Source organism: Grus americana, chromosome 2 (assembly GCF_028858705.1).
Source record: "Grus americana isolate bGruAme1 chromosome 2, bGruAme1.mat, whole genome shotgun sequence".
Lineage (NCBI taxonomy): Eukaryota > Metazoa > Chordata > Aves > Gruiformes > Gruidae > Grus > Grus americana.
In genome coordinates this window covers 57,240,462-57,268,248 of record NC_072853.1, presented here as the reverse complement: position 1 = coordinate 57,268,248, position 27,787 = coordinate 57,240,462, and the positions used below count along the sequence as shown (strand labels likewise).

Below are 27,787 nucleotides of genomic sequence, written 5' to 3'. Positions count from 1 at the left end.
GGACTGTTTATGTAGGGACTACGATGGCAGAGCATTGACACTTACTCTGATTTGGAAAGCCAGTATCGATATGACGTAGTGTAGGTGCTGTCGAATAGAAGGCAAACACCCAGGGCTTGTATAGCAGGACTGAAGTAGGATACAGGCTGGCACAGGATACCGTGAGACAAGACAGAGATTTGCTCTTTTATCATAGAGAAAAATTTTCTTAAAACCTTTCCTACTGAATCTGTGCACCTGAGTGAAAATCCCAGCTTTCGTTTAAGAGCAAGAGAAAAAGGAGACAAAAAGTAAATTTTTACTTCTTCCAGTTTTAGAGGAGAAAGGGAATATAGGAACCCAAAGGTATCTTAAAAGCTTGGAAACTGGAAGTAGAAAGAGGATGATCCCAAGCATTATTTATTTTAATCTCTTGATCATCTGAGGCTTGACATGAGGTTTAGAGTTCAGGTTTAGCAGTGATGTAAGCCACAATGAAAATACTCATGACTGAGCTGTGCATTAGTGGAGCTGGTAGTAGCAAGTAAAAATGTTGAAGGTTTTCCTATTTTAAGGATGTTTCTTCATATAATGGATAATGTAACAGTTCAACATTTAAGAAAGGCAGACAAAATACATCACCTCTGAATTTAGATTTCTTATATTTGGGGTTTACATATATTTGGCTTCATAATAAAAGGTGAATGATGCCAGAACTGTCAGCTTAATTTATTAAAAAATTGTATCTAAAGTTTCCAGAAATCTTAAGACTGGCTTTTCTAAAGTCACAAGGTTTTAAAAGATTGTGGTCCAGTGCCCTCTGGCATTGGGTTCTTTTAGGGCTTTTTTCCTATTACTTCTTTCTGCAGCTGCAGCAACTGGAAACTTGCCTTTTTTCTTTCCTTAAGTGAAAACTGAGATTTCCAAATAATAATATGATTTTAGCATTGGGGCTGTAACTAAAACTTCACATCTCACAAATTGCATAGTAAAATCATGAGAACTACTCACAGAGTAACCACATGTGAAATGCAGTTAGTGGGAGCTGTCTGATCTCAGCATCTCCGGGAATTCATTTACAGTACCTGGGTTGTTTTCACCCAACTTCCACCACCTTTAAGTTTGGTGCTGTGTCTATGTTAGTTGCTGTGCTTTTTCGGTGGAAAGAAGTGGGTCTTCTGAGAAGTCTGTCTCAGGATAGAGTGAATCCGGCAAGTTCCTCCAGGGACTAGAGAGGAACTGTAGTGGACGTGCCTGCACCTCTTTCTTTTAGACTACTTGTGTTGTCTGAGCTGGATATTCCTATAAGACACTAAAATCAATCTCTGAGAACTGGGAAAAAGTCAAATTAGAGATGCTTTCTAAGCAATTGAGCTAGAGCAAGTAAATATTAAAAGAGATTAATTTAAGAAAGGTTGATGTCTCTCAAATCCATGGCTACATGAGAGGCAATACAAAGTCTTGGCACTCCCATGGGAACTTCAGATGCCAGGGGAATGATGCTTCCCTCCAGAGATAAATGGACACATAAAACAGAGAACATTGTAAAGAAAATGATACCCATGCATTAATGCTTGTCTTTGAACAGAATTTGTCATTAGAAAGAGATGCTGAGATTTGCAGCATTTACTACATTTTACACACTTTCTCCTCATGGCCTTTTTTTGTTTATGTGCATTTTGTTTTTCCTTTAGTCGGGCCATAGATGAGGAATTAATCTTTCTCTTACTAGCTTTCTCCTAGTAGACTCCGTTCTCAATTATTTAAATCCAGAAATGTATTCCAAGTTTCACTGAAATGTTTTTTGACTTGTGAATTTGTGGTGCATTTGATTCATTATGAAACTTAAGTTGCTTTTGCAAGCCCCAGTGATTTCAAAGTTACACTGTATTTAGAATCACACTACTAACCTACCTATAGTTGGATGGATGGCAAAGGCAATATGCCATGTGCTGGTTAGTGTAAAGCAGTTGTTCTCGGCATTCTGCTGTCATGTGCAGTAAGAAGTGGCTCATCTTAGAAATTTTATTCAAAAGAATCTCTTGAACAAAACCTGTTTTGAACAAAATGTGTATGACAGATTATGCATAAGGAAATACTTATTCAGTCTAAAAAGATGTACATAAGCTAAACATAATGCTGGCATAGTAGATTCTAAAAACTGAGACATGTAAACCTGGTGGTTTTTCTTTCTTGTGTGAATTGCATCTTGGGGTCCTCCTGTGGACAAAACTCCTGCTGGATTGCAGCAGGAGTTCTCTCTGAGACAGATACTCTTGAGACGGTGTCTGAATACTGCAGCTGATGAACAATTTTACAAGAACAATGCCCACTTCAAATCTTGAGTTTCAGGGTGAAGTTTTGTGTGTGTGTGCCACAGTCTGTCAAAGTACAGCATGTATGAGATTTCAGCATATGGTCTCTGCGTGGGATTAGGTATGGATCTTACTCATGCAAAACGCCCTTGGCTGTCAGTGGAAGTTCTGCTTTTCTTATGCACTCTATTTTGGATCCTGATTTGTTCTAACATTGAGTCTTATGAAATTCTACCTCTGCAAATACGAAAAGGCAATCTGCCTCCGGAGATTTCAGCTCATAGTTGTAACTGCTAGTACTGAATATATGAATAGGGCCCATTCATTCTGTCCAGTGAATGGTAAGGAATAGTACAGAAGGCAAGAGAGTTACAGCAATTTAATGTAAAGTCCTTTTATAGAATTTTTAGAATTGTTTGAATTAAGAGGCATTTGAGAGTTGCTCAGGTAATGGAAGAACTGGAAGAATTAGACAAGTCGAAGCACTCTCACAAGTAGTAATCATACGACTAGTATGGTGTTTTCTGACTTTTCTTCCTCTTCTGAGAAAGAGAAAACAAGATTTCCCACCCTTCCCTATAGTCACTTAGGCTAAAAATATGCTACTAAAGACATTGTCTACATCTTAGGTCTTTTGGTATTGTTTTGGTCACCCTGGTGCCAAACTAAATGTTGTTGATAAACAGTTCATTACAGTCCACATTTATATTAAAGTTTCAAATGGCAGTGACAAGTGTTTTAAGCACAGAATCAGTTTATTTCATATTACAGTTTGGCTAGGAATGCCCTTTTACAATCAAATATAAATACACAATTGTATGTGAAATGTGCTACCATTGCCTCTGAGAAGTAAAACTAAATTAATAACCATTGTTTATCTAAGTCAAGATTTAAAAAATAGGACCTTACTGTTAGGATTGGAATGGGGAGAGTTTCAAAACCAGCTAGGATGTTTGGATGTCCTGTTCCCATGGGTAGCTTTGCAGACCTCGTCTCAGCATTCTGATTTATTCTTATTCTATTGCATCAGCTGATTTTGCATAAGTAATGAGAACATTTACCACCAGCTAGTTCCCATTAAAAGCCTAATTTGGACCCTGCCTTTGAAAGGCAGACAAAGTTCAGACAAAAACTAGCTTTTACACCATGAGGTATCTCTCTGTTGGCAATAGATAGAGTTTAAGTAAAACAGCAAGTACCAGGGCAGATGGATATTTCTGTTGTAAACCAAAAGTCAACTTAGTAAGACTTCATTTGAAGCAGAAATACAAGTATCTGCTAAGTAGAAAGGACAAAACAGGTAAGAGAAAAAGCTTAAGTCCTTACAAACAGACTGTTCAGGTTGAAATAAAATATGACAATTAGTTGACTTGACCAATTATTTTGTAGTTAATAACAGGGTAATTTCAGAATAATGCTACTTAAGCTGGTGTGTACTCTATATTTTGGCTGCAGCTCAGCAAAGTTCCTGAACCTCCACTGAAGTCCTACTGAAGTCAGTAAGACCTTGTCCCAGGGTCCAGGTTACACAAGCGCTTGCGTACTTTGCTGAATAGGGACGGGTTTATAAAGCAAGACCTTACAGCTGTACGAATGAGGATTTGGCTCAGTACTCTAAGCAGCTGATACTAGTGGAGGTTGTAATGAGAAGAAGTAGTTTTGGTTAATTCTTTGAATTTGGTAATTCAAAGTTTTTTGAGCTTTAGTGAGCAATGTAGAATCTGACTCGAGCACTTTTCATTTCTTATTAGAATCACATGAGTATGGATTTAGTACTACAGCACTTTTTTGCATAGGAAAACAGGTTTTTTAAAGCAGTGCTTTGAAGCATATGTAGGTCTACCTTTCCTACTCACCATTCCTACTAATTTTGAGATAAACATCCAGGCATTAATGGATGGTAGAGCAGAATAGCCACTGCTATTGTTATTCCATAATAATCACTTTATATTCTTGCATACCTTCCTCTGAAATTTTGAATACTTATTATTTCCATCAGAGCCAAAAATCTAAACATCACATGAAGTCTTAGGAAGAGAGGAGAAAAGGGACAACTAAGGAAGTAGAGAGGGCAAACAGAAAATAAAAAGCAGGGTCAAGGTCTAAGGTTCAAAATGACAAATTGGGCAAAGGCAGAGAGCAGAGTAACCTCAGTAGGGGCAGCTTCTCCCTGATGGTACCCTGGGACCGGTGACTCCGGCTGAGCAGGACTGTGCTGGAGATGCTCACAGCTTTCACCAGTCCACTGGCTCCAGAGCATCCCCTTCCTCCCTTTAGCAGCACATGTTTGAGCTTCCCTCTCTCACCAGTATGAACAGCATGGTTTTGCTGCTTTGTGGCAGCTCAGCTGGGAAGTTCAAGTTTGCAGGAGGAAGAGGGATGGTGCAGGAAGAGGTCTGGAGGAGCCCGCAGAGGAGCTGTAACCTAGCATGGTTTATGTACACGTACCCAGGTCTCCCACTTGTCACTGTGCTATGATAACGTGTATGTTCAGTCTATTTGAGAGGCCCGGTACCCCTGCTAGCCATGGAATTAAGATGGAGTTAAGACATTAGCAATCCTCTGCAATTTAGTAGTAATTCTTCCTGCCACAGATGAAGAACGTGGATCATAGACAATCACAGAGTCACAGAACAGTCCAGGTTGGAAGGGACCTCTGGAGACCATCTGATCCAACTTCCTGTGAGAGCAGGGCCTCAGATTAGATTGTCCTGGGCCAAGTCTTGGATGTTTCCAGCACAGGCAGCCAATGCCTGTGATAAGTTGTTCTCACGGTGACTTTTTTTTTAATATATATATATCCAGAAGGCATTTCCCTGAAGCAAATTATGCCCTTAGCCTCTTGTCCTGTAACCATGCCTCACTGTGAGAAGAGTACTTCTGTCTTCTCTAAAACTACAATTTAGGTATTAGAAGGCTGAAAACATTCCTGCATCCTTCAGCTTCTCCAACCCTCTAATCATTTTGGCAATTTTCTGGTGCACCCTCTCCAGATTTTCTGTGTCTTTCTTGAACTGAGGGATGCCAGAACTGGATTGCAGGTGTGGCCTGACACTTGCCAGGTACAATGGAATAATCACATCCCTTGATCTGCTGGCAGTACTCCTGCTGATGCAGCCCTGTTTGCCTTCACTGCTGCTGGAGTTCGCTGCTGGCTCATGTTCAGCTTGCTCTGCACCAGGAGCCCCTGGGCCTATTCCACAGAGCTGCTCCCCACATAGTCTGTCCACAGCCTTTACTGTTATGTGGGATTATTCCAGATGCAGGACTTTATATTCATCCTTGTAAACCTCGTGCGGTTTTTGTTGGCCCACGTCTAACCTGTCTCTGTATGGTGGCTCTTCCTTCTGGCCCATCTACCTCACTTCCCAGTTCAGTGTCATCCACAACCTTTGTGTGGGTGCATTCCATCCAGATAGTTTTGAAGATACTGAATAGTACCAGATCTACTGTCAGTCCCTGAGGAACTCCACTCATGACTGACTACCGTTTTGACTTTGAGCCATTACCTCACTTTAAGCAAGACAGTCTAGCCAGTTCTCCACCCCTGTTGTGGTCCATCTGTCAAGTCCATATCTTGCCAGCTTGTCAGCAAAGATGTTGTGGGACACTGTGTCAAACACCTTGCTAAAATCAAGGTAGCTGATATCCACAGCTCGCTCTTCATTCACTGAGCCAGTTTCAGCATAAATAGTAATCAGATTACCCGTGGTAAATCTGTATTGGCTTTTTCCAGTCATCTTGTCCTACATATGAGCATGAGCATACACAGGTATTTTTATGGCGTCATTCAGAAGCTGAACTAGATGAGCCTAGATGGATGACCAGCACTGACTACTTTGTTACGTACGGAAGCATGGATTAGTGAGTTAGGTTAGCCTTTAATGGTAGATACGTGTGCTCAAAAGGTTTTGATCTTTTCAGTTCTTCGGCTGTTTAGTGAACAGAATTGGCTTTTCATATATATAGGCAGATGAGAAGAGCGAATCTTCTTTCAATACACTGCCTTGAAAATTAAACATCTGTACACTAGCTTATGGTATAACTATAGTAAGGTAGGATGTGGAGGTCTCTGTAATTCCGGTGTCTTGTAACTATCAGGAAACATCTTGGCAGTTATAGAAAAGCTCTGTCATCATTTCTGAAAATGTTACCTCAGTAAGAGTCATCTATTGTCGATCAAGTGCATTAGACACTAAAAGATATTTCAAAGGCATACTTTGGAGAGGGAGCGTCAATTAGGGGAAAATTTAAATTCCTCTGTTAAGATTGTTATTTAGAGAGCTATAACTAGTCATGTCATTTGTATTGTTTAGCAGATGCCTGATGAAGAAAAATCTGTTAGCAGGGAAGATGACAAAGAAATAGCCTGCAGCCCAATTCCAATGACAGCAGAGAGAAGACGCAGTCTGTGGTATGCAAGCCACTATACAACTGATGAGAGAAAAGTAAGGCTGGAGGGGGAAGGGTCTCTGCATTAAATGTATTTCAATCAGTCAGATAATTTTATCACAGTTACTTTGAAATTAAGGGAAGCATTATTACATAGGTTGCAAGTAAGAAGATCTTCACGTGTGACTATATAAATCAGATATCATGGATGTGTGGCAGAGTAGGAATATATTTTGTAAAAACTAATAAACCAAAACCAAGAGCCAGTGTAAGGATGTAAAAGAAGAGCATGCTTTTGGCTTCTGCATTTAAGAAATTTAGGGCCAGGCTTTTGGTGTGAGACTGTTATCTTTGTGCAAAACAGCTAGAAAGCCTGTCAGAGAGCTAAATCCTGATGTAAAGATCTGATCTGCCTTGTAACTATTAATTAGCACTGTCATTGATAAGGGGGGACTGCCAGCTTATCTTCCTCCAAGCATACTGGTGCCCTTGTTGGATATTTATAGCAGGGCAGTTAAAGCAGTTGGTGTAAAAGCTCCTGGAAAGGTCCAGCTTTCTACCATCTGTCCTCACCAGCTGCAGTGCAAAATTTCATTTGGTGAGTTGCAGTCAAATTTGGGATATACAAACACTCTGTTGAGCCACAAGTCCTCAAGCCCCAGGAACTCCACCATAATAATAGTAATGGTAAATGAGCTGGCAAATGAATGAAGTATCACATTTTATATTAGTATAAACATTTCATTGGAATTATTTTTATAATTATAGTAATTCTAATGATCATTTAAAAACTTAGTTTTTAAGCATTGGATCATTAGAAAGACATTAGAAAGCAGTTAATCAGTATAATGCCATACTGATTAATTCCTTGCCCTAGTATCTAAAATTTCAATGCAACTTTCTCAGTTTTGGTTTAGAATTCACAGGAGCATACAGTGAAGTTATGTCAATGCTATGGCACACTAAATATCATTTTATGGAGCATAGTGTACAATTCTGCTGGCTTTTAAAGAATTCTTTCTGAATTTCTTAGTGTTAATCTTCAAAAGTCAGCAAATATGCATGCATGTATTCAAAAAGTTACTTATTAATGCTTGAGCCATGCTTCTTTAATAATTTGTCCTTGCATTGCTTTTTGCAGCTTCTGTCAATGACCCAAGATGAATACAAGCCATCGGATGTTAGTATACTACTAGTCTTTGTAATTTTGTAATTCTTCTTAATGTGTGTAAATATGGATTACACTGATATACACAGATAAAAGTTTAGATGACATTTTTAAAAATTCTTTGTTTTGGTTAGCCTGACATTTACCCTATAACCTTCATTATCCTACATATAATTGTCTTTTGTTTCTTTAATAATTGCACAGAGAAACCACTGATTAGCCCTAAAATTGATCATTTGAAGTTCAACTGCTTGTACTAGTACCAGCTGGCAAACGATCTTTGCTATTTCATTGGGTTTAAATAAGATATCAAAATATGCTTTCTAATGCAAGCCATCTTTAAACTTGATTTAGCTTCTTTGCTGTATTTTTTTCTTTCATTCGTGTTGAAATGCCGAGGCCCTTAAAGCATGACTGACAACACATATGAGTTCAATTTACAGATTACAGAAAATCCAAGTCTTTGTTTGAACTGACAGCAAATGATCCATTTCTCTTGACTGCTATAGACCCTAGCAGACTCTGAAAGCACAAACATCCCCTCTGTTCGGCATACACAGAAGAAAGGAGATGCAGATGTACTTTGGGAGCAGCTATAACCAAATCTAAATGTGCTCCACAGCCTGCGCTTGGTGTAGCTGCTGAATATAACTGAACATAACCCAGATACTACTCTGAAACACTCAACACATGCCTGTGCATGGTTTGGACAGGCAAAATACACTCCTATCTCACAGCTTAAGCAGAAGTCAGTCTTTGGCATATACTACCATCAGTAACCCATTGCACGTGCATTTCTGCCAATACGAGAGGTATTTATGATTGTGGTTGCAAACAAGCACAAGGGCTGAAATTTTATTCACAAAAATAAAACAACGAAAGAGTGTTGAATTAGTGCTACCAAGTGGCATAAATGTGGCATTGAGAACAATAATTACCACAACTGGTTTTAATAACGGCAGCAAATGTAGATCTCACCAGTAATAATTTAAAATTGAAAGTCGTTTATAACCATTATTTTCACAAGTACTGTAAATAATTAGACGTGAAGTAAAGTCTGAAAATCTTGACGTATTAGCTTGCCTAAGCAGGAGGATGAATTTTTGGTTACAGCTTTAACTTAAATGCGGGAGATACAATGATACTTTCCTAGCTTGGCTGCAAAAAGGCAGTTAATCCCGGGAAAGGCAGGATGTCTGAACATGGGCTCACTGAGTTACTATTCATGCACTGAACCACGCAGTCAGCCTTAGCCTTCTCCAGCTGTGGATGTGTTAACTTAGTCCACCTTTACACTGTTTTTTCTTTCCGTTTAATTTCATTGGTAGGACAGGCCAAGAGCATGCAAATAGTCATTTACCGTGGCTCAGCTGTCTGCAGTAACTTAATTGCTTTTGCTTGTGTAGCCACACTTTTATTCCTTTTCAGACTGCTTGTGTGTAAATTGAAGTGTTATCTAATGCAATGCGACATTCTGGGAACTTGAAAAAAACCTTGAAATCTTTTAAAGGAAATATTTATAGAAGTTCAAAGACGCAGCAGCGTTTTACTGTTTGCTAAAGAACTTCATGGAAACAAAATTGTAATTCTATTGATATTGCATAAAAAGCTAATGACAATCAATTTTGGAAGCTGTTACACGCTACTTTTGCATGCAACATGACTATCACATATCAATTTCTTTGGAAGAAAGCAACTGCAGCTACTTGTTAAGTTCCTTTAACATTGGCAATCCAACAGTAGCGAAGCACAGGCGTAGGAGTCTCAGTCTCCGAGGAGCCACCCTAAATGCGGTGCCTCTCTCCGTTGTCCTGGCAGGTGCTGCTGGTAACAGTGAACGGGAACCCTGCCGACTATCACACCATCCACCCCACGCTGCCGTTAGAAAATGGGCCGGCCAAAGCAGACATGTACTCAACACCGCAGTACAAGTGGGAGCCTTCGGATGACATGTCAGGTAGTGAATTGCCTGGGAATTACCCTTAGTTCTGTATTTTTTCTTATTCTGTACCTCCGTTCACTGCCTCAGGCATTTATTTTCATTTTAGTAAGCTCTTTGGCCTGTTGAAGTTAAATAATTGCTGCCACCTTACAGTGATGGCTGACCACATGGCAATTTTGTCAACTGGGCTGTAGGCATATGCTGTCCAAAATACTTTGCCTACCAACACAGTGACTGTGGGTTTTGCGTTGCTTTACGGTGCTTAAATGTAATTTTTGTTTGGCTCCCATCTTGAGCTTGCTGATTGCTGTAGAAGTAGCCATCAGAGTGATTACAAGTGAAATCGTTCCAGGAGAGAGTGCATATACTACTTTTAGACCAGCATGAACTGCAAATAAGAATTTCTTTTTCTACTTAGAAAAGGAAGAGGAGGAGGAGGAGGAAGAGGAAGAGGAAGTTGCTCAGGAGGAAAAAGAAAATGTTAAATTACATGCCCTGGTCTCTGTGTTCCAATTTATCATGAAACAAAGTTACATTTGTGCTCTGATAGCTATGATGGTAAGTACTGGCAAGAAAAAAAAATAATGCTGCTAATTTTAGAAAAAGATGTGTCTTCTCAATGTTTTCCTGAAAGTAATCTCATCGGTTGGTTTCAGTAAGTATTTGCATCAGGGTTACAAAATATCAATATGGTGTCCACATCATTTTGGGTCCGTTTAGGTTATGAATGCATAATTCCCAGGCCTGTTACAGACCTATAAATAGGGCAACATGTGGTGTTCTGGGTAAAGCATCACATTTCCAGGACTGGGAGCCCTGGGTTTTGTTGTCTGTTGAATGTTAGAAAACCACTGGGACTCAGCTTTCTATTGAGTTCAAAGCTTCTGCATAAACAGGCTTGTCATGCTTTTGCTCCTCTCAGAAAATTGCCTACAAAATTAAAGCATTTCATAGTGATATAGTAAATCTAAAAAATATAGTTCCTATTTCAGGTTGAAACATGCATCCAGTTACTCTTTGAGAAGAAAAGATCTGTAAAACCTGATTCCTATATTGACACAAGGGTCTCGAGGAAAATACAACTTTGCACCAAGCAAGATTTTGCTATTTTACTTACTGCCCTTATTTGTCTTTCTCATGTTGTAACTTGCTTTTAAGTCCACTTGATGCAAATACCTTGAGCCGCACTGTAGCAAGTTTTCAGCATAATGATTATATCTCACTATATATTCCCAATGCAAGGTTTGGTTTTACTGTTTTGGAAAGGTTTCAACTGTGATGAAATTAACCATAAAGCTTCTTGGCCCAATTTTGCATTAAAAATAGTAAAACAAATTAGCTTGGCTGCTTCTTGTTTACACAAAGTTTCAAGCTTTATTTGCTGTCCTTTAACAGGAAAAGTTTCTCAACTAAATAAAGCAGACTCCTTGTGCAGAATCTGGATCTGGCCTGATGCATTCTGAGACAATATGTTTTCATATTGACACAAAGCCTCTTTTTCCTGTTTTGTAAACTCATTTGCTTCATATGATTTGCATTTCCTTTTTAATTTATTTCTAAAGTCATCTCTCTCAATACCAAAGAAGAAGATATATTTGAATAACTGCGTTGTTGTTTAATATTGAGACACTACTAGCTTTTTTGTTAGTGATATATCCGTGTTTTATATGACCCAAATTCACTTATTAATTTATTTATGGTGTGATCTGATGCAAGTTGCACTTACACCAAAGCCAAAGACAGCTCAGTGTAAGTTATTTTCTTATATGGAGACAGAGAAGTAGCATATCAGTGTTTTTCACATAACTGTAAAAAATATCACTTCCAAGGGGGCTGAGCTAAACTGATTGAAATATTCCTAACATTTCATACTTTTCTATTTACACTGAAAAGGAATCTAAAATGTTTTATTGAGTTATTCCACAGTTATACCAGCATATATGTAGCTGAATTTAGTCCTAAATTGATAACACAATGTTAAAAAAAACCCTTAAAACCCCAGTCTTTACCCCAAGTGTTAATAGAGCAGTTTTCAGCAGGCTATAGAAAACATTCTGTAGTTGTATTTCAGGTGATCTAACATGGTTAGTGGGGACTATATGTTCTTCAGGTTAGGTGTATGCAGTCTGTGCATAGCACAGCTTTCCATTTTAAATTGATTCCACAAAAGCTAGAACAGTATGGAGTCAGCATAGTTTTGTAGGTCTGTCAAAGGCCTTGAACGTAGCAGCTATTGAATATGTTTTGCTATTCCTGCTCTGCTGCTAGTTTTGCGAGAAGATCTCATGCGCCCAGAAGTTAGTCTGTATTTTCCGTCTCTCTTAGTTCGGTGTAACGAGAAGCAAGGAGTCTGCTTGCAAACCTTACCAAGATGCAATTAATGCCCAAAGCAGGGTTTGCCCTCAGCTGTGGACTTCTTAAGAATCCACTTTCTGCATGTTCCCCACGGGGTTTATTGTAGCTGGCCCAGTAGCTGATTAATATGGGTGAGAGTCTGATGACAATGAAAATGTGCGCGAAGTAGAGAAGTGTTAAGTGTAACTGGCAATATGCGTCAGTGTTGTTCCTGAATGTATCTGTGAACATTTTTTCCTCTCTTTCCTCCTTCCACAAGGCGTGGAGTATCACGTATCACAGCTGGTTGACTTTTGTGTTACTGATCTGGTCTTGCACACTGTGGATGATTCGGGACCGAAGGAAATACGCCATGATCAGTTCACCATTCATGGTTTTCTATGGAAATTTACTGCTAACGCTGCAGTATATATGGAGTATTGAGCTCAAGAACGATGAGCTTCCTCAAGTATCTGGTTTTTTAGAAAGAAAGGACCCTGGGGAGTTGGCGTCAAAGGTAGGTGTTACAAACAGCTGAGATTTATTTATGAAAATGTATTGAGATAATAATCTCTTGGCGTTTCTTTAAGAGTGAATCCTCAGTATTCAGTGTAACCATGTTCAGTAGCAGTTCTGCAATAAAGGATAAAACATTAAAAAATAGTGTTCAGAAAATTGCTTCTAGCTTGTTCAGCTAATACTGAAACAAATGTTTCAGACATCTTTGTAGATTTTCATGATAATTCTGCAGAAAATTCTTAGTGGATGGAAATTGCTCACTTATTTGGCTTTATAAACTGGATGCAAAACTAGATGTGATTGCATTTGTTAGATTAATACCCACGGGATGTCAGGTCTGTCTCTGAATATGATGGCAGCTGGAACTGTGGCGTCATTGCAATTACCAGTACTACTCACTCCCTTATGATTTGGCCCAAGCAGCAGTACATAGCTGTGACTGAGCCTTAATTCTTTATCCTTACACCTGAAGCAGCATGAGTTGGAATCCATTTCAGGTCAGAAACAAGAGAGTTTGTTGACCTCAGTGCATGATAGATTTTTTTTCTTTGATGTCTTGAAAGCGCTACAAAATGCATTTTGTTTGGCAGGTTTGCTGCTGGGGGAGGGAATGAACATAAATAGGAAGTTGTTTCCTAGAGCACCCAAGAGGGGCGTCTCAGAGAGTGCATCTGGTTGGCACTGCTCCCCTTGCGCTAAGTGAATCACTTCCCTTGTGACTCCTAATTACCATTTAAGGTGATTCTGTAAGTGATTTTCCTTGTTGGCAGTGCCCGATGGACAACCATTTCTGGGTCTTTAATGCATTTGAAAATTAGTGACGGCTGTATTATTTCTCTCGTAAAGGTAGGGCTAGTTTAGTAAGAGAGCTAAGCTCAGAGGGTTCTGCAAGACAAGTTCTACAGTTTCTCTCAACAGCTCTGTAAATCTCTAAGGGGTTTTAGCTGCCTTAATATGTCAGCCCCTTTGACATTGTTTCTTATTAGCTGTATTCATCAAATAGCTTATCTAAAACTATCTGATGTCAAGAAAGGAAATTGTGTATATATGATGATTTGGCCACACCCATAAAACCAATAGAAGATGTCTAGTGGGGTTTTTTTAGGCTAAATATAATGCATTCTGTAAATTTCACAGAATCACCGAATGGTTGAGGTCAAAAGAGACTTCTGGAGGTCATCTGGTCCAATTTCCCTACTCAAGCAGGGCCATCTAGAGCTGATTGCCCAGGACCATGCCCAGATGGCTTTTGAATATCCCCAAGAATGGAGACTCCACAACTTCCCTGAGCAACCTGTGCCAGTGTTCAGTTATCCTCACAGCATAAAAGTATTTCCTGATGTTCAGAGGGAACCTCCTGTGTTTCAGGTTGTGCCCATTGCCTCTGGTCCCATCACTGGGCACCACTGAAAAGAGCCTGGCCCTGTCCTCTTTGCACCCTCCCTTCAGGTATTTAGAGACATTGGATGAGATTCCCCCTGAGCTTTCTTAGAGCCAGCTCTGGCTCTGGAAATGCCAAAGAGAACAGGGTGTAAATGGAGCGGGGAGAGAGAGCTAATCACTGCAGAACAAATCCATGGTTTACAATATCAATGGTTTGTGTTGCAAAAGCCAGAGCTCCGGGAGGTATCTGGAGAAGCTGTGACAATTCACACAGGCTGACAATCTTCTGCTGCAGCTCAGCATTAGCCACAGAGTCAGTGAAAACAGCTGTCGCTAGCCTGGGAGCTCTCCTTTCCCCCATGGAGTACTTGCAGGTTAGATGAAAAACAGGAGAGTTCTTTACATTGTACTACTGGCCTTGACGTTCTGTTGTATGCAAAATACTTGGCTCTAACATGTTTCCTATTTGAGATTTTATTCTTCTAGCTTATAAAGTAGTGAAATAACCCTTGTTCTGCAGCACTGAAATCAGTGGAAACTTTGCAGAATGTAAACAGTAAATCAGGTGTTGATGACTAGGCATCATGCTGTTTTCTGAATTTTGTCCATCTTTCAGTATTGCAAGCTGTTGACTTTAGCTTTTTGCAAAACACAGAAATGCAGTATTCATTAAACAGATTTCTTTATTTCTAAGGTATCCTGCTGTTATGGAACTGTCTTTTAATTTTTAAACTACTTGTGTTTAAGCACCCGGAGCACCAAACCACCTAAATCAAAAGACTTAGGCTATATACTAAACCCTAATAATGACAATACACTCACCTGCCTGTGCTTCTTCCCTGCAAAAAAGGGAAAAATGAATAAAAATGGACATATTGATATACAATGAGAAGATCCTTAAACTTATAAGACAGGTGTTAAAACCTGAATAGAACAGGGGAGAATATAACCATATAGGTAAATACCATTAAGAAAAGATGAGGAGTGAAAAGTTACTACTCAATGGAAAAGTGCAAATGAAATGAAGTTGGTTTTAATGCAGGATGTTTCCTAAATGACTTAACTTCCACAAAGATGCGCTCTGATACTGATGACACCATTGCCATTTTCTGATAGACAGAGAAAACAGAGGCATGCAAAATTTATGAAAACATATGTTTGTATTAGCAGGATTTAGGATATACAATTAGTCTGTTGTTTTTGTTTTGATTTTTGTTTGCAGATTCTTTTCACAATTACTTTCTGGCTACTGCTTAGGCAACACCTCACTGAACAAAAAGCACTTCAGCTAAAAGAAGCTACTTTATCTGAGGTCAAAGTTGGAAGTGAAGAAAATGAAGAAAAAGGTAAAGCCACATCCAATTTAGTCCTTCAGTCATTATAGAAGTTCTAGTTACTGCATTTCTGTAATCCTGAAAGCAATTAGCACGATACCTGTTATTAACTAAGGAAGATACTACAAAATCCATGTGCAACTATCTCTCAGAAGATAAAAATAAAGCATCTTTGAACTTCAGAAATGCAAATAAAATGAGAATTCTCTTCACTGTAGGAACTGCAAAAAAATTGGAAGATAATTGAAATGACTCATTTGAGAAAGGTCACAGAACTTCCAAATAACCGCATTTTACTCCTGTGTCCCTAACTCAAACCAGCAGATTAATTGCCATAGGAGTTTAACCACAGGAGAAGAGTTGACATAGGAAAAGTCAGTTGCTAAATTCTTGGAAGTTGTGTTTGCACATAAACACTTCTACAAAACCAGAAGTTAGACTACTAATTTCAATGGGAAAATAGGCATGTATATTTTTAGCGCAGGGGCTCATGCTATCAGAAGTATACCTGAGAGCAAAGTTTACTGCTAATTTCAGCTCATCTAACAGCTTGGTGGCCTGTTCTCTCTTTTGCTACTGGGCATGTGTTCCCCCAAACCTTTCTTGTCCTTTATTCTCTGGATGTTGATCTGAGCAAGTTCAACTCACTGAAGTGGTATAAAGCAAACCCAAGAAACAGTGATGTAGCTTCCTGTTTGAATCATTACAATATTTGTCTCAGTAAAATGTCTGATTAGTGTCAGAGCTCGACACTGCAAGGATTTTCAAGGCAAGGGCAAGGAAAGAGTCTGAGAAGAGGAATGATGAGTGGGACAAAAGGAGTGGGCAAGTCTTTTGATGGTGAATTCTCAATATTGTTCTTACTGTGAAAAAAAAACATTACAGCTATGTGCTATGAATTTGACAAGCCCTGTTATCTAGATACTTGCTTATGTGTACTTGCTATTAGGGGGTCACTTACCCTGCCCTCCGCAAGCCTCACAAGGTTAATAACTGTGGAATCCTGACCTCTTCTTAGGGCAAAAGCAGCTTGTCTTTTCTGCAGTGGCTCAGGTGCAACAGAAGAAGCTGGAAAAGGGGTAGTTTCTTTGAAAAACAGCAGTGTTAGTGCAGCATTTATGGTTTTTAAACTTGTTTGGTTTTATGTCAATTTTTTCTCTTGCATGTGGTTTTTGGAGGTAACCACAATATTCTCTAAAGGACGAAACTCAAGATGAGAGGTTCAAACTCAAGATGAGAAGTTAAACTTTAAACACAAGACGAGAGGTTTCTGGTGGTTCTGGTGGTTTGTTTTCCAGTTTAAAAGGTTTCTTGCATGGGAGTATAGGTATTGCCATAGAAAGTGTTTTGACTGTTATCCGTTATACAACCCTTAGGCTCTAATTTTCCACTACAGCTGCCTGCATTTCAGACAAAATGAAGACGGGTGTCTGGTAAGGATGTATAGCTATGCATCGTATGGCTCCAGGAGCGGGTTGAAGCTCGTATGAAGTTAAAACTCTTTCCCCTGCTCTGGACTCATGTATGATTCAGAAATACAGTCTTGTGAATATTGTGCTTTAAGTTTTTGTATTGTGTGCAGAGATTTTACTTTCCACCCATTTCAATTCTTACTAAAAATCCTCAAAACAAACAGAAACCAAATGTGACTCTGTATTTGCAGAAGAGGAGTCGCAAGAGGGAGAAGTGGCAGAAGAACAGGAGGAGGAGAAGGAGGAGGAGGAGGAGGAAGAGGATGATGAGGATGAACAGGATATTATGAAAGTCCTGGGGAAGCTGGTGATGGCTATGTTCATCAAGTACTGGATTTACGTCTGTGGCGGCATGTTCTTCTTTGTCAGCTTTGAGGGTAGAATTGTCATGTACAAAATCATCTATATGGTACTGTTCCTCTTCTGTGTGGCCCTCTATCAGGTACGTGAGAGCTGTGTTAGCTAAATTTCATCCTTGAATACAGTGGTTCATACCTTTAACTTGGTAATAAAGTAGGTCCAAACAGAATTCATAAACGGTGTGTTTGTTCTTCAGTTAGATACAACTCAGTAAGATTGTCTGAAGGGGTTAAGACTAATTCTCCTTTGGCTTTTGATTACAGTGACAGGCAAAGGGCACATAAATTAGATGCATACAATACACACCTCTGCTCTGGGACTCCACATCTCCGTGAGCTGTGGTACCTGTGTGGGAAAATTCTGAGCCTGTGCACATCCTACACAGCCACACAGCTTCCTCACCCCAGTGAGCATGGAGTCCCTCTCCTCCAGGACTTTCATCACGTAACGGTGATGAAGCTGAGTGACTGAAGCTGTCCTTGGCCTTTATGTCTGTGACCACGTCCCAACAGACATTTTTACACAAAAGTCTGTACTTGGGTGCGTGTGTATCAGGAGTGAAAACTGTATCTCAAAGAACTGTGGCTGCTGTTGGGTAAGCATTGTTTACTTCAGGCCAGCTGGGAAAAACAGTGTTCTTAGTCTTAGTTTGCCAGCGCGGTGTTGTCAGTATTTTTGTCAGTGTCTTTGCCTTCAGCTTGTTTCAACATCTTTAGTGTGTGATTTTCAGGTGCACTACGAATGGTGGAGAAGGATTTTAAAATACTTTTGGATGTCAGTGGTTGTTTACACGATGTTGGTACTTATCTTCATCTATACATACCAGTTTGAGTCGTTCCCTGGGTTGTGGAAGAACATGACGGGCCTGGATGAAAACAAGTAAGCGTTTTCGTTTAATTTCATTTTTTCTTTGGACTTTTGAGTTCAGTGTGGTGGAGTGCTCTGAGAGCACTCTTCCTTCTTGTGAGGGAAAAGCATCGTGAGACCATGCCGAGGCATAGCTGACTTTAAACACTCAGGTCTGAAGCCACAGATTTATTGGTGTAACAATAGAGATCAGCAAGAATCTGAGAGGGGCTCAAAGAATCGTATTTTCTCCCATCTGCTGCCAAGGCCTTGGCACCACTCCTGTTCCCAGTACACTGCCAATACTTCTCTCTACCTCTTTGACCATAGGAGTAAGATCTGGGGAGGAATTAAGGGTAGATTTTCAGGATGTCTGGAGCTGATGAAGGTGGACCTGCCCTCCTAATGAGGAAGGCTGAGTTTCTTCCTCCTCATGACGCGTTGGGCTTTTCTCAACAGGCATTTACATGAGAAAATACATGCAATGAGTGGATCTCCAGTGCCGGACTTTCAGTCAGAGACAATTCATTGGTTCAAGAGATCTGTGGCAGGGTTGATTAATTTAATGTTTCTCTCTACATTACTGAGTCCAAGTGCAAGATATTTGCATTGTGAAACACACCGGTTTAGAATAATTTAAAGAACTAAAAACACGTAACAAGTACCAGCCCCTTATTTCCCATTGCAAATGATTAGTAATAATATCTCATGGCAAGGAAAATATTTTGGTGTGAAAAGGTGACTTAGTGGCTTACTTTTTTTTCCAGACTAGCGGACCTTGGCTTAAAACAGTTTTCTGTGGCTGAGCTATTCACACGCATCTTTATCCCCACCTCCTTCCTGCTGGCATGTATTTTACACCTTCACTATTTCCATGACCGATTTCTCCAGCTCACTGATTTAAAAGCTGTAACCAGCAAACAGGACAACACTATCTACAGGTAAAGAAACAAAGTAAATGGAGCTATTCATTATCTGTATTAAAATGCTGTTTCTGACTCTCTCATAATGCTCACTTTTCATTAGATGTTATTTGCCTTTGCTATGACTACCTGCTTTAAAAAGAAGGGAGGAAAAATAATCAACATCCCTTAGTATCCAGCACCCCACTAAACAAACCACAACCAAAGTATCTGTCTTCCCCCGCTTTCCCCTACACATCAAACTTTTTTATTTTGGGGTGCATTTTCGAAGGTACTGACAACAGTTATTTATTTATCTGATTGTCTTTGACCTTTAATGGCAGTTAAATGCTTAATTGCTATGTGTGGCTGTCAATAATAGAAAAAATGGCTTTTAATTTGGGTCACCTCTGTTTTTCAATGTCCATTTTGAGGGCCAAATGAAGTTTGGGAGATTTTTAGCAAATACCACATTTGCATTGGACAATTAGGCCTTTTTGTAAAGTTGAATTTCTGAAATGGAAAAATCCCAAACTTGTGGTCACTCTTTACAGTACAGACCCTTGGCTATGCTAGCTCTTGGAGACATTTCAGTGATCTCATCACGAAGTTCATTAGCATTTTTTCATGATTCTGGGACCTCATTTTTCCTGTGTTTAACTCTTCAGTGTTCTCTTGCATAAAAACATACCTGACCTTGGAAACTGAAGACACAAAATGTTTTCAGTGTCCTGTTGAGAGAAAAAAAAAGAAAAAGAAAAAAAAAGAAAAGACTAGTATCAGAAAAGAAGGTTGTAGGATGTAGATTTTCTCAGTGGCTAGTGACATTTTTGCTAGGAGTAAGTAACCTTGAGATAGGGTGCTGAAAGTAGACATTTGTTGTCACACCAGGCTTTTTACGGAAGTGGCAGGTGAAGAGGAGCATGTGATATCATTAGCTTTTTTGCTACTATATTGCTGGGTTCTTAAGTCTAAATGTGTACTAGATTGTATTGAGCTGTCAGATAGGTAGCTAGATATTTTTAACTCTTAAATGTAGTCTATGTGCTACATTTGCAATTTTACAGTATTGCAAAATCACAGTTACCCCGTATATTGTTTGTTCCTCCTCAGAAGCTTTCACAAGTGTGTCCAATACCCAAATGAGAACTTTTTCTTGTTTGTATTACCATAATCAATGCCTGGCATATGAAGATCCAGCTGTTTTCTTCCCTCTTGGTGTGATAAATCAGTACTGAGCATCTGCCGACTTTATAGTTCAAAGCTTCAGGATGAGAGTGCAGCTGACATTTCTATTGAGTGTAAAGCTGGATAAGAACTACCACAACAACCAGCTCCAGCTTAACAGTAATGCTAGCAATAGAAATAAGTTGCAGGGACAATTAAAACACAGATTAAAGGCTCATATATATGTGTGTGTGTGCAATTTTCTTACAAAGCCATTAAAATTTCATTTTCCCTTTTGCTTTGGAAACACTAGCATTCATTCAACAGCTAGTTTACCTTTCAAAAGTGCTTTTATGCTGCTTCTCTTGCAACAAACAAAAAAATTTAAATAAACTAAACCTCAATTTTGAGTAAGCAGACAGAACTCAACAACCACAGGAGGTGAGAGCTAGTCATGAAAGTAATAGGGAAAGCAGATCCAGTTCCTCCATCTGCCCCTGAACTGCCGTGTACGATTGTGGTATTATGTTTGTGTCTAACTAACTGAAGAGTCCTGTTACAATTGCTGAGACTGTTCATGTGTTAAGATGCTGCTTCACATGAGCAACGTTTGCAGTGTTCAAGAGTAAGGCTCTGCCAGCTGCAAACAGAGGGAACAAAAACTGGCACTCTGGAACTGGCAGAATGAGGCGCTTCTCACTATTTACAAAGGTGATTTATAAAGGTCAATTTTACATTTGCAAGAGAAAGAAAAATCCTCTGATTAGGTCTTCCCAAGCCCATTTCCTTGCTGCACCATGAATTATGGTATGGCAGAGATAAAGGCTGCAAGGCATATTTCTATGGTATGATGCTCCATTATAATCACCTTTAGATAAAAAAGAAGCAAAGTAGCTATTTTTAAAAAAACCTCAGAATATTCTGATACTTGAAATAAAGCAGTAGAGACTGTTCTCACATTTTTGGGTCTGTGAAAAGAACCTGCAACTCTAACTGAAGTTGCATACGGTCTAAATGGCTAAGTATTGCGTTTATAAGCTTCCTGGACTTCTTGCTGCATGGTGTATGTTAAGCTTTCAGATTGTGCTTTGTTATGACAATGTGTCTCTCTTGGTAGACAGGAAAGTGCATTCATTCCTATTTAATGGTTTCCTTTTCTCTCTCTCTAATTCATTTCCCATTTTCATCTCATGCATTCTTGTGCTTTCATCTCCCACCTCATAGCCATGCCAAAGTCAATGGCCGTGTTTATCTAATAATTAATAGGTGGGTACTTCAATTCTTCCTTTCCTTTAAAACAAATATACCTTAACTTTTTTGTTACTTCTTAATTGCCTTAAAACAAAGAATGTTCTTGCTGCACAGTACTATGAAGTAAGCAGGGAGATGATGTTGTTCAGGTATTGTAGTCTCCTACAGCTGGTGAAGCAGTTAACACATCTCTCCTGCATATGTATATGTTGTGAGTTTATCTTCCAGCTGGGAATTCTTCTCTTAAACTTTGCCCATGCCTCAATACAGGAATAATTGGTGCTATTTGTAATTGGCTGCAAACAACAGACTTGGTTGAGGAGGCTCGTTTATCTACCCTTTGTTTGTGCATGGAAAGATGCATGCTTGCATGTGCACACACAGACACAGACACACAGAGACACACATCCCTGTCTTCTTCACGAGCACCTAAGGAAGGGAATGAGAGAGCCAAAGTCAATTAAATATGCAGTATGTATTATGAGTTTGTACAGACTGAGATTTCCCGATTCAGAGGCAGAAATGGAACATGCAGTACACTGAAGCCCCTGCATGCTAAGGGTATTAATTCATAGGCTGAGTTGGGTGCTGCAGAAGCCAAACTACAAAAGCCCATATTGCCATCGTCATCATCCCATTATAAATGGCATCTTGAAAACAGTTCCATAAAGTAGATTTCTTTCAAAATATTTGACTGGAGTAAATGTGGGCTTTTGTTTAATCAGCTCCAAGATTAGAAGGACTTCTGTGGGTTTTGTTGCTACTCAATATAGACAGAAAAGCCAAGAAAATCCCTTGTTTAGATGTTTGTGACTACCAGCGCTAACAAGAAGTTAATTTATGTTCATGTTCATGCTCCTTCTTCAAATGTCATCATGTAGTTTAGGCCAGGGGTTTTAAAAGTTCACCAGATCTGGAAACCTGGTCTGTAGGAAGCCCGTGTGCCAGGGAGCAGCGAGAGCAGGCAGCTCGGCGAGGGCAGGGCTGGGACCCGAGGGGCACGGCCAGGAGGCAAGGCTGGGCTCCCTCCCATGGGGAGTCAAGAATGGGAACCAGCAACTGAGGGTGAGGATCAGATCCGGAGATGGTAACAAGGGTCACCTACAGCCTGGAGAGCTCCCAGCAAGTCCATAGAGGTGATCCAGCTTGGAGGTGAAGGTGGGGAGTCAGTCTGTGTCAGGCATAGGGCCAGGGAGGCATGGGAGCAGGCGCAGACACAGCTGCGATGCAGCCACGATGTAGGCACAAGAGCCTCAGAACGAAAGCAGCTCCCAAGGGAAGGAGAGGGACCCCCTGCGCTGAGGCTTGGCCACACATCCCAGCACACCCCAGCCAGCAAGGGGAGGGAAAGCACTCAGGGTCCTGCCAATAAAGGTATGGCACTGTGTGCTCAGTTTGAATCTTGCATGCTGAATATTCAGGAGATGGGTCACTAGTGTTCTGTGGAGCAGAAAGCTTTCTGTTATTAAGGCTGCACGTGACAGATACTTGAGAAATTGTTTTGGAACAGAAAGTTTCAAGCAATTCATAAACCGATTGCAAAAAAATTATGAAAGGCAAAAGATGCTTCATAATGCATCCAGTAAGTTGTTATTAATCTTCTGCTCTAGCAAATTACAAATAGATGAAAGTACTAGTAGTCCAGCAAGGACCTGGGACACATACCTGATTTTAGTGCCTCTGAAATTGCTTTGGTGCCTAAAACCAGGTCTACTACTATACTTCCCGCTACTGAAACCCTATTTAATGAATTTGAGGGTAAGAAATGCTCTCAGTTAAAAGCATTAGTGGCTGTACCTTCAAGGCTCGTTGTCTGCATTATTAGTTAGTTATTTCCCTTCCTAAGTATCAGACACAATACCTTCGTGTTATTTCTGATAATTTCCCACTAGGATGTGCTTTTCAGCTTGAAGTTACACCTGACTAGCTGTGAAGCCTGTATGGGTAGCTGGTCTTAGATATTCTAAACTAGTGCAGTTTTTATATCCTGATACCTCAGTGTTGTCTGTTACATGATACCACGTGATCTTATAGTGAGAAAGGAAAAAAAAAAAAAAAAAAGAGGAACAACAACCTTAGCAATAAATGAGGAGGTTTGGGAAGAAAGATTCCAAGTAGACAAACTTTTTGAATAATGGGCAGGGCTTTTTATGAGGCCTCAGATCTTCTGAGCACACGGTCCCGTGCTCAAGGCTACTGATGACAGTAGAACTAAGTGCCAACATACTGAAAACTGAGCTGATGCTGAGGCTTTATCAAGTATATATTGCATGTACCTATCTTTATAACCCCATCACTTTCTGTATCTCCTGGATATGAATGGGAGTTATATGAATAAGAGAAAGATGAGTCCTCTCATATAAAATCCTATAGGGTTACTGTGTTTCTGTCCAGTTTGCGCTGAGGTAAGTCATTAAGTTCTTGATTTACACCAGTGTGAAAGTAGATTTTTCCATTATAAAAGTCAGATATCTCATTAAAATCAATGCAATTGCACATGTGCAAAACCTGTCCGATTATATGGATACTTTAATTTCATGGAGCACTGCCTTTTAAACGGGCTCTGGTGATTTATAGTAACTGAGGATCTCCCTAACATTTGAACTGAACTGAAAATTCATTCTCTTTTCTTAATACATGACCCCCTGTTGGTATATTATTAGAGTTTTAGGTAGATATGCCAAGTTAGAGTATGTCATTTTATTATTGTTTAGTCATTTTACAGAGATTTGAATATCCTTTCAGTATGTATGCTAGCTTAAATATGAAAATAAAGTGTATCAGGCCAAACCCCCTTATTTTCAGTAGACAAAGGTACTGAATATATTGTTGAGTGTAAGAGATTTGCAGATTATTGGTCACTCAGGTTTGTAGCCCAATCCATGATGAGGGATTTTAGCAATCATTGTCATAAATGTATTTATTCAGTGAGATTATTTGGTGCTTGACTGTCCTGTTAAACTTCTACTTTTAAGCCACCTTTTCTGCTTTTTGGTAATTGCTATGATGTTACTACTTCAGGATTGTTTAGTCAAGTTTCTGTAGCTTTTCCTTCATTTGAGCCACCAAAGTATCCATCCTGAAGAAACTGCAGCTCCCAAATACTGGAAAAATAATTCTGCTTGTCTGACCTTCTCATTAAGTGCTTGGCCTATGCTCTTTATTTTTTAATGATCGGATGGTTAAATCTAGATTTTTAGTCTTGTGAACTGTAAAAATCCTAGCTAAAATTGGCAGATTTTCCTGTCTAAATGGTAATATGCCAGAATTTCGCATTGTGAAAAATAAAGCCCTGAGGTACTGTAGCATATTAAAGTTCATTGCATTAGTCCAGGAACAGTCTAACAGGTGCTTGAAAGTATGCTGAGTGTAGTAATTTCAATAGCATAACTAAACATTTAGTGACCTGATCATATAGATATGCACTTGCCAAAGGGAGACGTTATTGCAAGAAGTCTTATTCAAAGGAACTATTTATGGAATAAACGTTGTGCTCAGCAAAGCACATAGGATCAGGAATTAGGAAAAGTGGCTTTTCTGCAAATATCGGAGGTGAGTCCCAACAGCACAGCTTGGGGGTGGGAGGAAGAAAATATCTGAAGCCATAAGAGAATGTGTCTTTTCTCAATAAAGAAGAGATATATGTTGGATAAATCTCATAAAAATTGGCACCATGACAACAGAGAAATACCATTTCCATGTATCTCAGTTTTGGTAGTCTGAAAATTACTAATAGATTTAGTAAGAGATAGTTATAAATTCAAGCAAAATTCTCTGTGAGATGCAGAAAAGAGAGAGAATGAATGGCACTATCGAAGACAGACATGATAAAAGATACTGAAGCCACAGCCATAGAATTTTTGCTTTCATTTGTTCCTAAGCCTATCACTGGAAGAATATTTGCAAATTCCTTGGCTTCCCAGCTGCACCTTTCAATTGGAAGAAGGTGGAAATACATTTACAGTAATCAGTCAGATACTTGTGATGATTCAGCTGCATTACTGACAGCATGGTACAGCATTGACCATGTTTAGCACTGGTGTAAATAGGTTGACCTCTTTCCATCTGTGCTGCAACTCCATGTTTCTTTATAGAAGCGCCCTGTGAATGTCATGATGGCATGCTCTTGGCATCAGAAGGCTTCTGCAGATGGAGTAGGAGAATGCTTTATGACTTGTGATATAGCATGACATATTTGTCAATGACCTTCTTCTGTAACCCCTCTGTTCTCATCTCCCTTTTTCTTTCTATTCCAATTACTTTGAGCAGCCTCAAGAAAAAAATACCAAACCACCAAAATGAGTAAGTCCCCTATGAAGTCATGAAATGTTTCCTCTTAAACAATGTCATTTCATGCTTCTGCATCTTAAACTCTGACCATTTTCTCCAGTGGGGAAAATGTCAAGTTTAAGTGTCAATACCACTCATTACTAACTAACCATTAGTATCTGAGTGAGAAGTAGTTACTAATATATTCCAACTCAATTTGCAGTGTGTGTTTGGAGAAAGTACCAGAATCATTAACTTTTCCACTTCTAAGGCATTTTCCATGAACGGTTTATTTTTTCAAATTATACATCTTGAAAAAGAAAAAGACTGCAATGTCATTACTGCTCAGTTTGCTGACATACTACTATTTACCAACAGACTGGTACACCAAGATGGAAGCCTACCTGACATAACTATGATGAATTTAACAGCCAGCAGAGAAAAGGAAGAGGATAAAATGCTGGAAGAGGCTGGTGAGAAAAGAATGGAAGAGCCAGAGGGGGAGGGAGGGAAAGGGAGGGTCGAAAAAGGAAAAGAAGAAGAAAAGGAAGATGAGGACAAGGAAGATGATGATGATGAAGACAGTGAATCAGAGGAAGAAGAAACTACAGGTGAGTTCCACAGGTTGCAAATTTTGCCTTCCTCAGCCTTAGTTAACAGTGGCAACAGATGGTTCATTCTTGGTCATCCCTGCTCACTTTAATCATCAGGTTTTCCTTCTAATTTTACATACAGTCTTTGCCAAAAGAGCCCAAACTGAGCAGATGGCTATTTGTCAATTAGTCAACAGGCTACGGTCTCTTCTAGGGAAAAATCATACTGTTTCTGTAGGATGCTGAGAGGATGAAAACAAAAAAAACCCCACCTCTTTCTTCAGGAGGGAAGGTTTGGGTGGTTTGGGTTGGATTAATAGGAGGTTGCCCCAAATCCTAAGAACTGCTTTAGAGTGAAATCTCTTTATAATAAAGAAAATACACATACATATTTAATTTCTGATACTAGATGATTTCAAGGCACTCCACTCCAGAAGTCCCAATGGCTTTGCTTCATTATTCATGTGCACATTAGTGTCATATTTTTCACTTCTGAATACGGAATGTGTAATTGATGCCAGATGAACATAAAAATGCCTAAGAGCAGACATGGGAAAGGCTGATGTTGTCATCCTTGATACTGCTAGGATGAACTCCTAACATGAATTATTTCCGTAACTCAGTTTGGAATATGAGCCATGAGTGAAAACCGGAGAAGGGCATTTAACACTCAAGGAAGCTGTATTGTTTGGAAATGGCCTTACCACACAGTTAGTTGCTCATGCCAATATTCACAGGACTGTCACACATAAATCGGGACAGGGTCTTTGTTGAGGCAAAATGGCAGTGCATCTGGCTTAGCTCCCCCGGGAAGCTGACCTGAAACTATTTACCTTTCCTGGCTGGGATGTCTTCCCTCACAGAGGTGTTCATGGGCCATGGAAACCTTTCCTGGCCAGATCTCATGAGGGATGATGAGTTTGTTGTGCTCTGGCCATCCCTACATGCTGGAAGGGCTTGGGGACAGAGGCCAGAGCCGGTGGAGGTCACGCTGTGCAGCGACACATGCAAGCAGGGAAGGGGAGAGCTGCAGCCTTCTCCCTGGGGCCCCTTCTGCACCGCAGCGAGTGGGGCTTGGCAATAGCACAAGGTGCTGCTTGCCATGTGTGATCTGTCTTCAAGCTGTACGTGCATTTGTTTCTACCAAAGAGTTCTATCATTTTTGTATATCCATGTGGCTGGAGTTTTGACATTATTTTAACAAGTTTGTGTGTGCAGACTTTATTACACAGTGATGTACAATTTTTCAATGGATGCAGTCAGGCCTATATTTTATTCCCTGTGCATGTAGTGCCTGGACATGCTAGACAGAGCTTGCTACAGTCCCTTATCTGCTTGCTCCACTTAATTGGCGCTGTCTAGATATACCTTGCATGGTGGCAACACTGCAAATTAAAATAAATGCAATGCAAAAATGAATGAGAACATCTAATTCTATATTTTCCTTAAATACAATCATTGCACCTCTAAAAGGACACATGCAGGATTAAAGTTCTGTAGCTTAATTAATTTGTCAAGTTTAATTATCTACTCATGGAATTTACATCACTCAGCATTTTTA

The 27,787-nt window shown here is 39.7% G+C and overlaps 1 protein-coding gene across 5 annotated transcripts in view; it reads left to right on the top strand.

Moving 5' to 3' along the window:
- The window catches only part of PIEZO2 (piezo type mechanosensitive ion channel component 2), a 322,106-nt gene that overhangs the window by 221,203 nt on the left and 73,116 nt on the right, over nucleotides 1-27,787 (top strand). For 2 of the 5 annotated variants that reach the window (XM_054817479.1, XM_054817480.1), the window contains exons 9-18: nucleotides 6,611-6,742; nucleotides 7,828-7,866; nucleotides 9,673-9,811; nucleotides 10,215-10,354; nucleotides 12,411-12,647; nucleotides 15,255-15,378; nucleotides 17,030-17,280; nucleotides 17,929-18,077; nucleotides 18,812-18,985; nucleotides 26,012-26,244. In XM_054817479.1, coding sequence (XP_054673454.1) covers nucleotides 6,611-6,742; nucleotides 7,828-7,866; nucleotides 9,673-9,811; nucleotides 10,215-10,354; nucleotides 12,411-12,647; nucleotides 15,255-15,378; nucleotides 17,030-17,280; nucleotides 17,929-18,077; nucleotides 18,812-18,985; nucleotides 26,012-26,244 — 1,618 coding nt within the window. Of the gene's footprint in view, nucleotides 1-6,610; nucleotides 6,743-7,827; nucleotides 7,867-9,672; nucleotides 9,815-10,214; nucleotides 10,355-12,410; nucleotides 12,648-15,254; nucleotides 15,379-17,029; nucleotides 17,281-17,928; nucleotides 18,078-18,811; nucleotides 18,986-21,337; nucleotides 21,380-25,633; nucleotides 25,667-26,011; nucleotides 26,245-27,787 lie in introns of all 5 variants that reach the window. The other 3 variants (XM_054817483.1, XM_054817484.1, XM_054817482.1) reach the window with 3 other exon arrangements.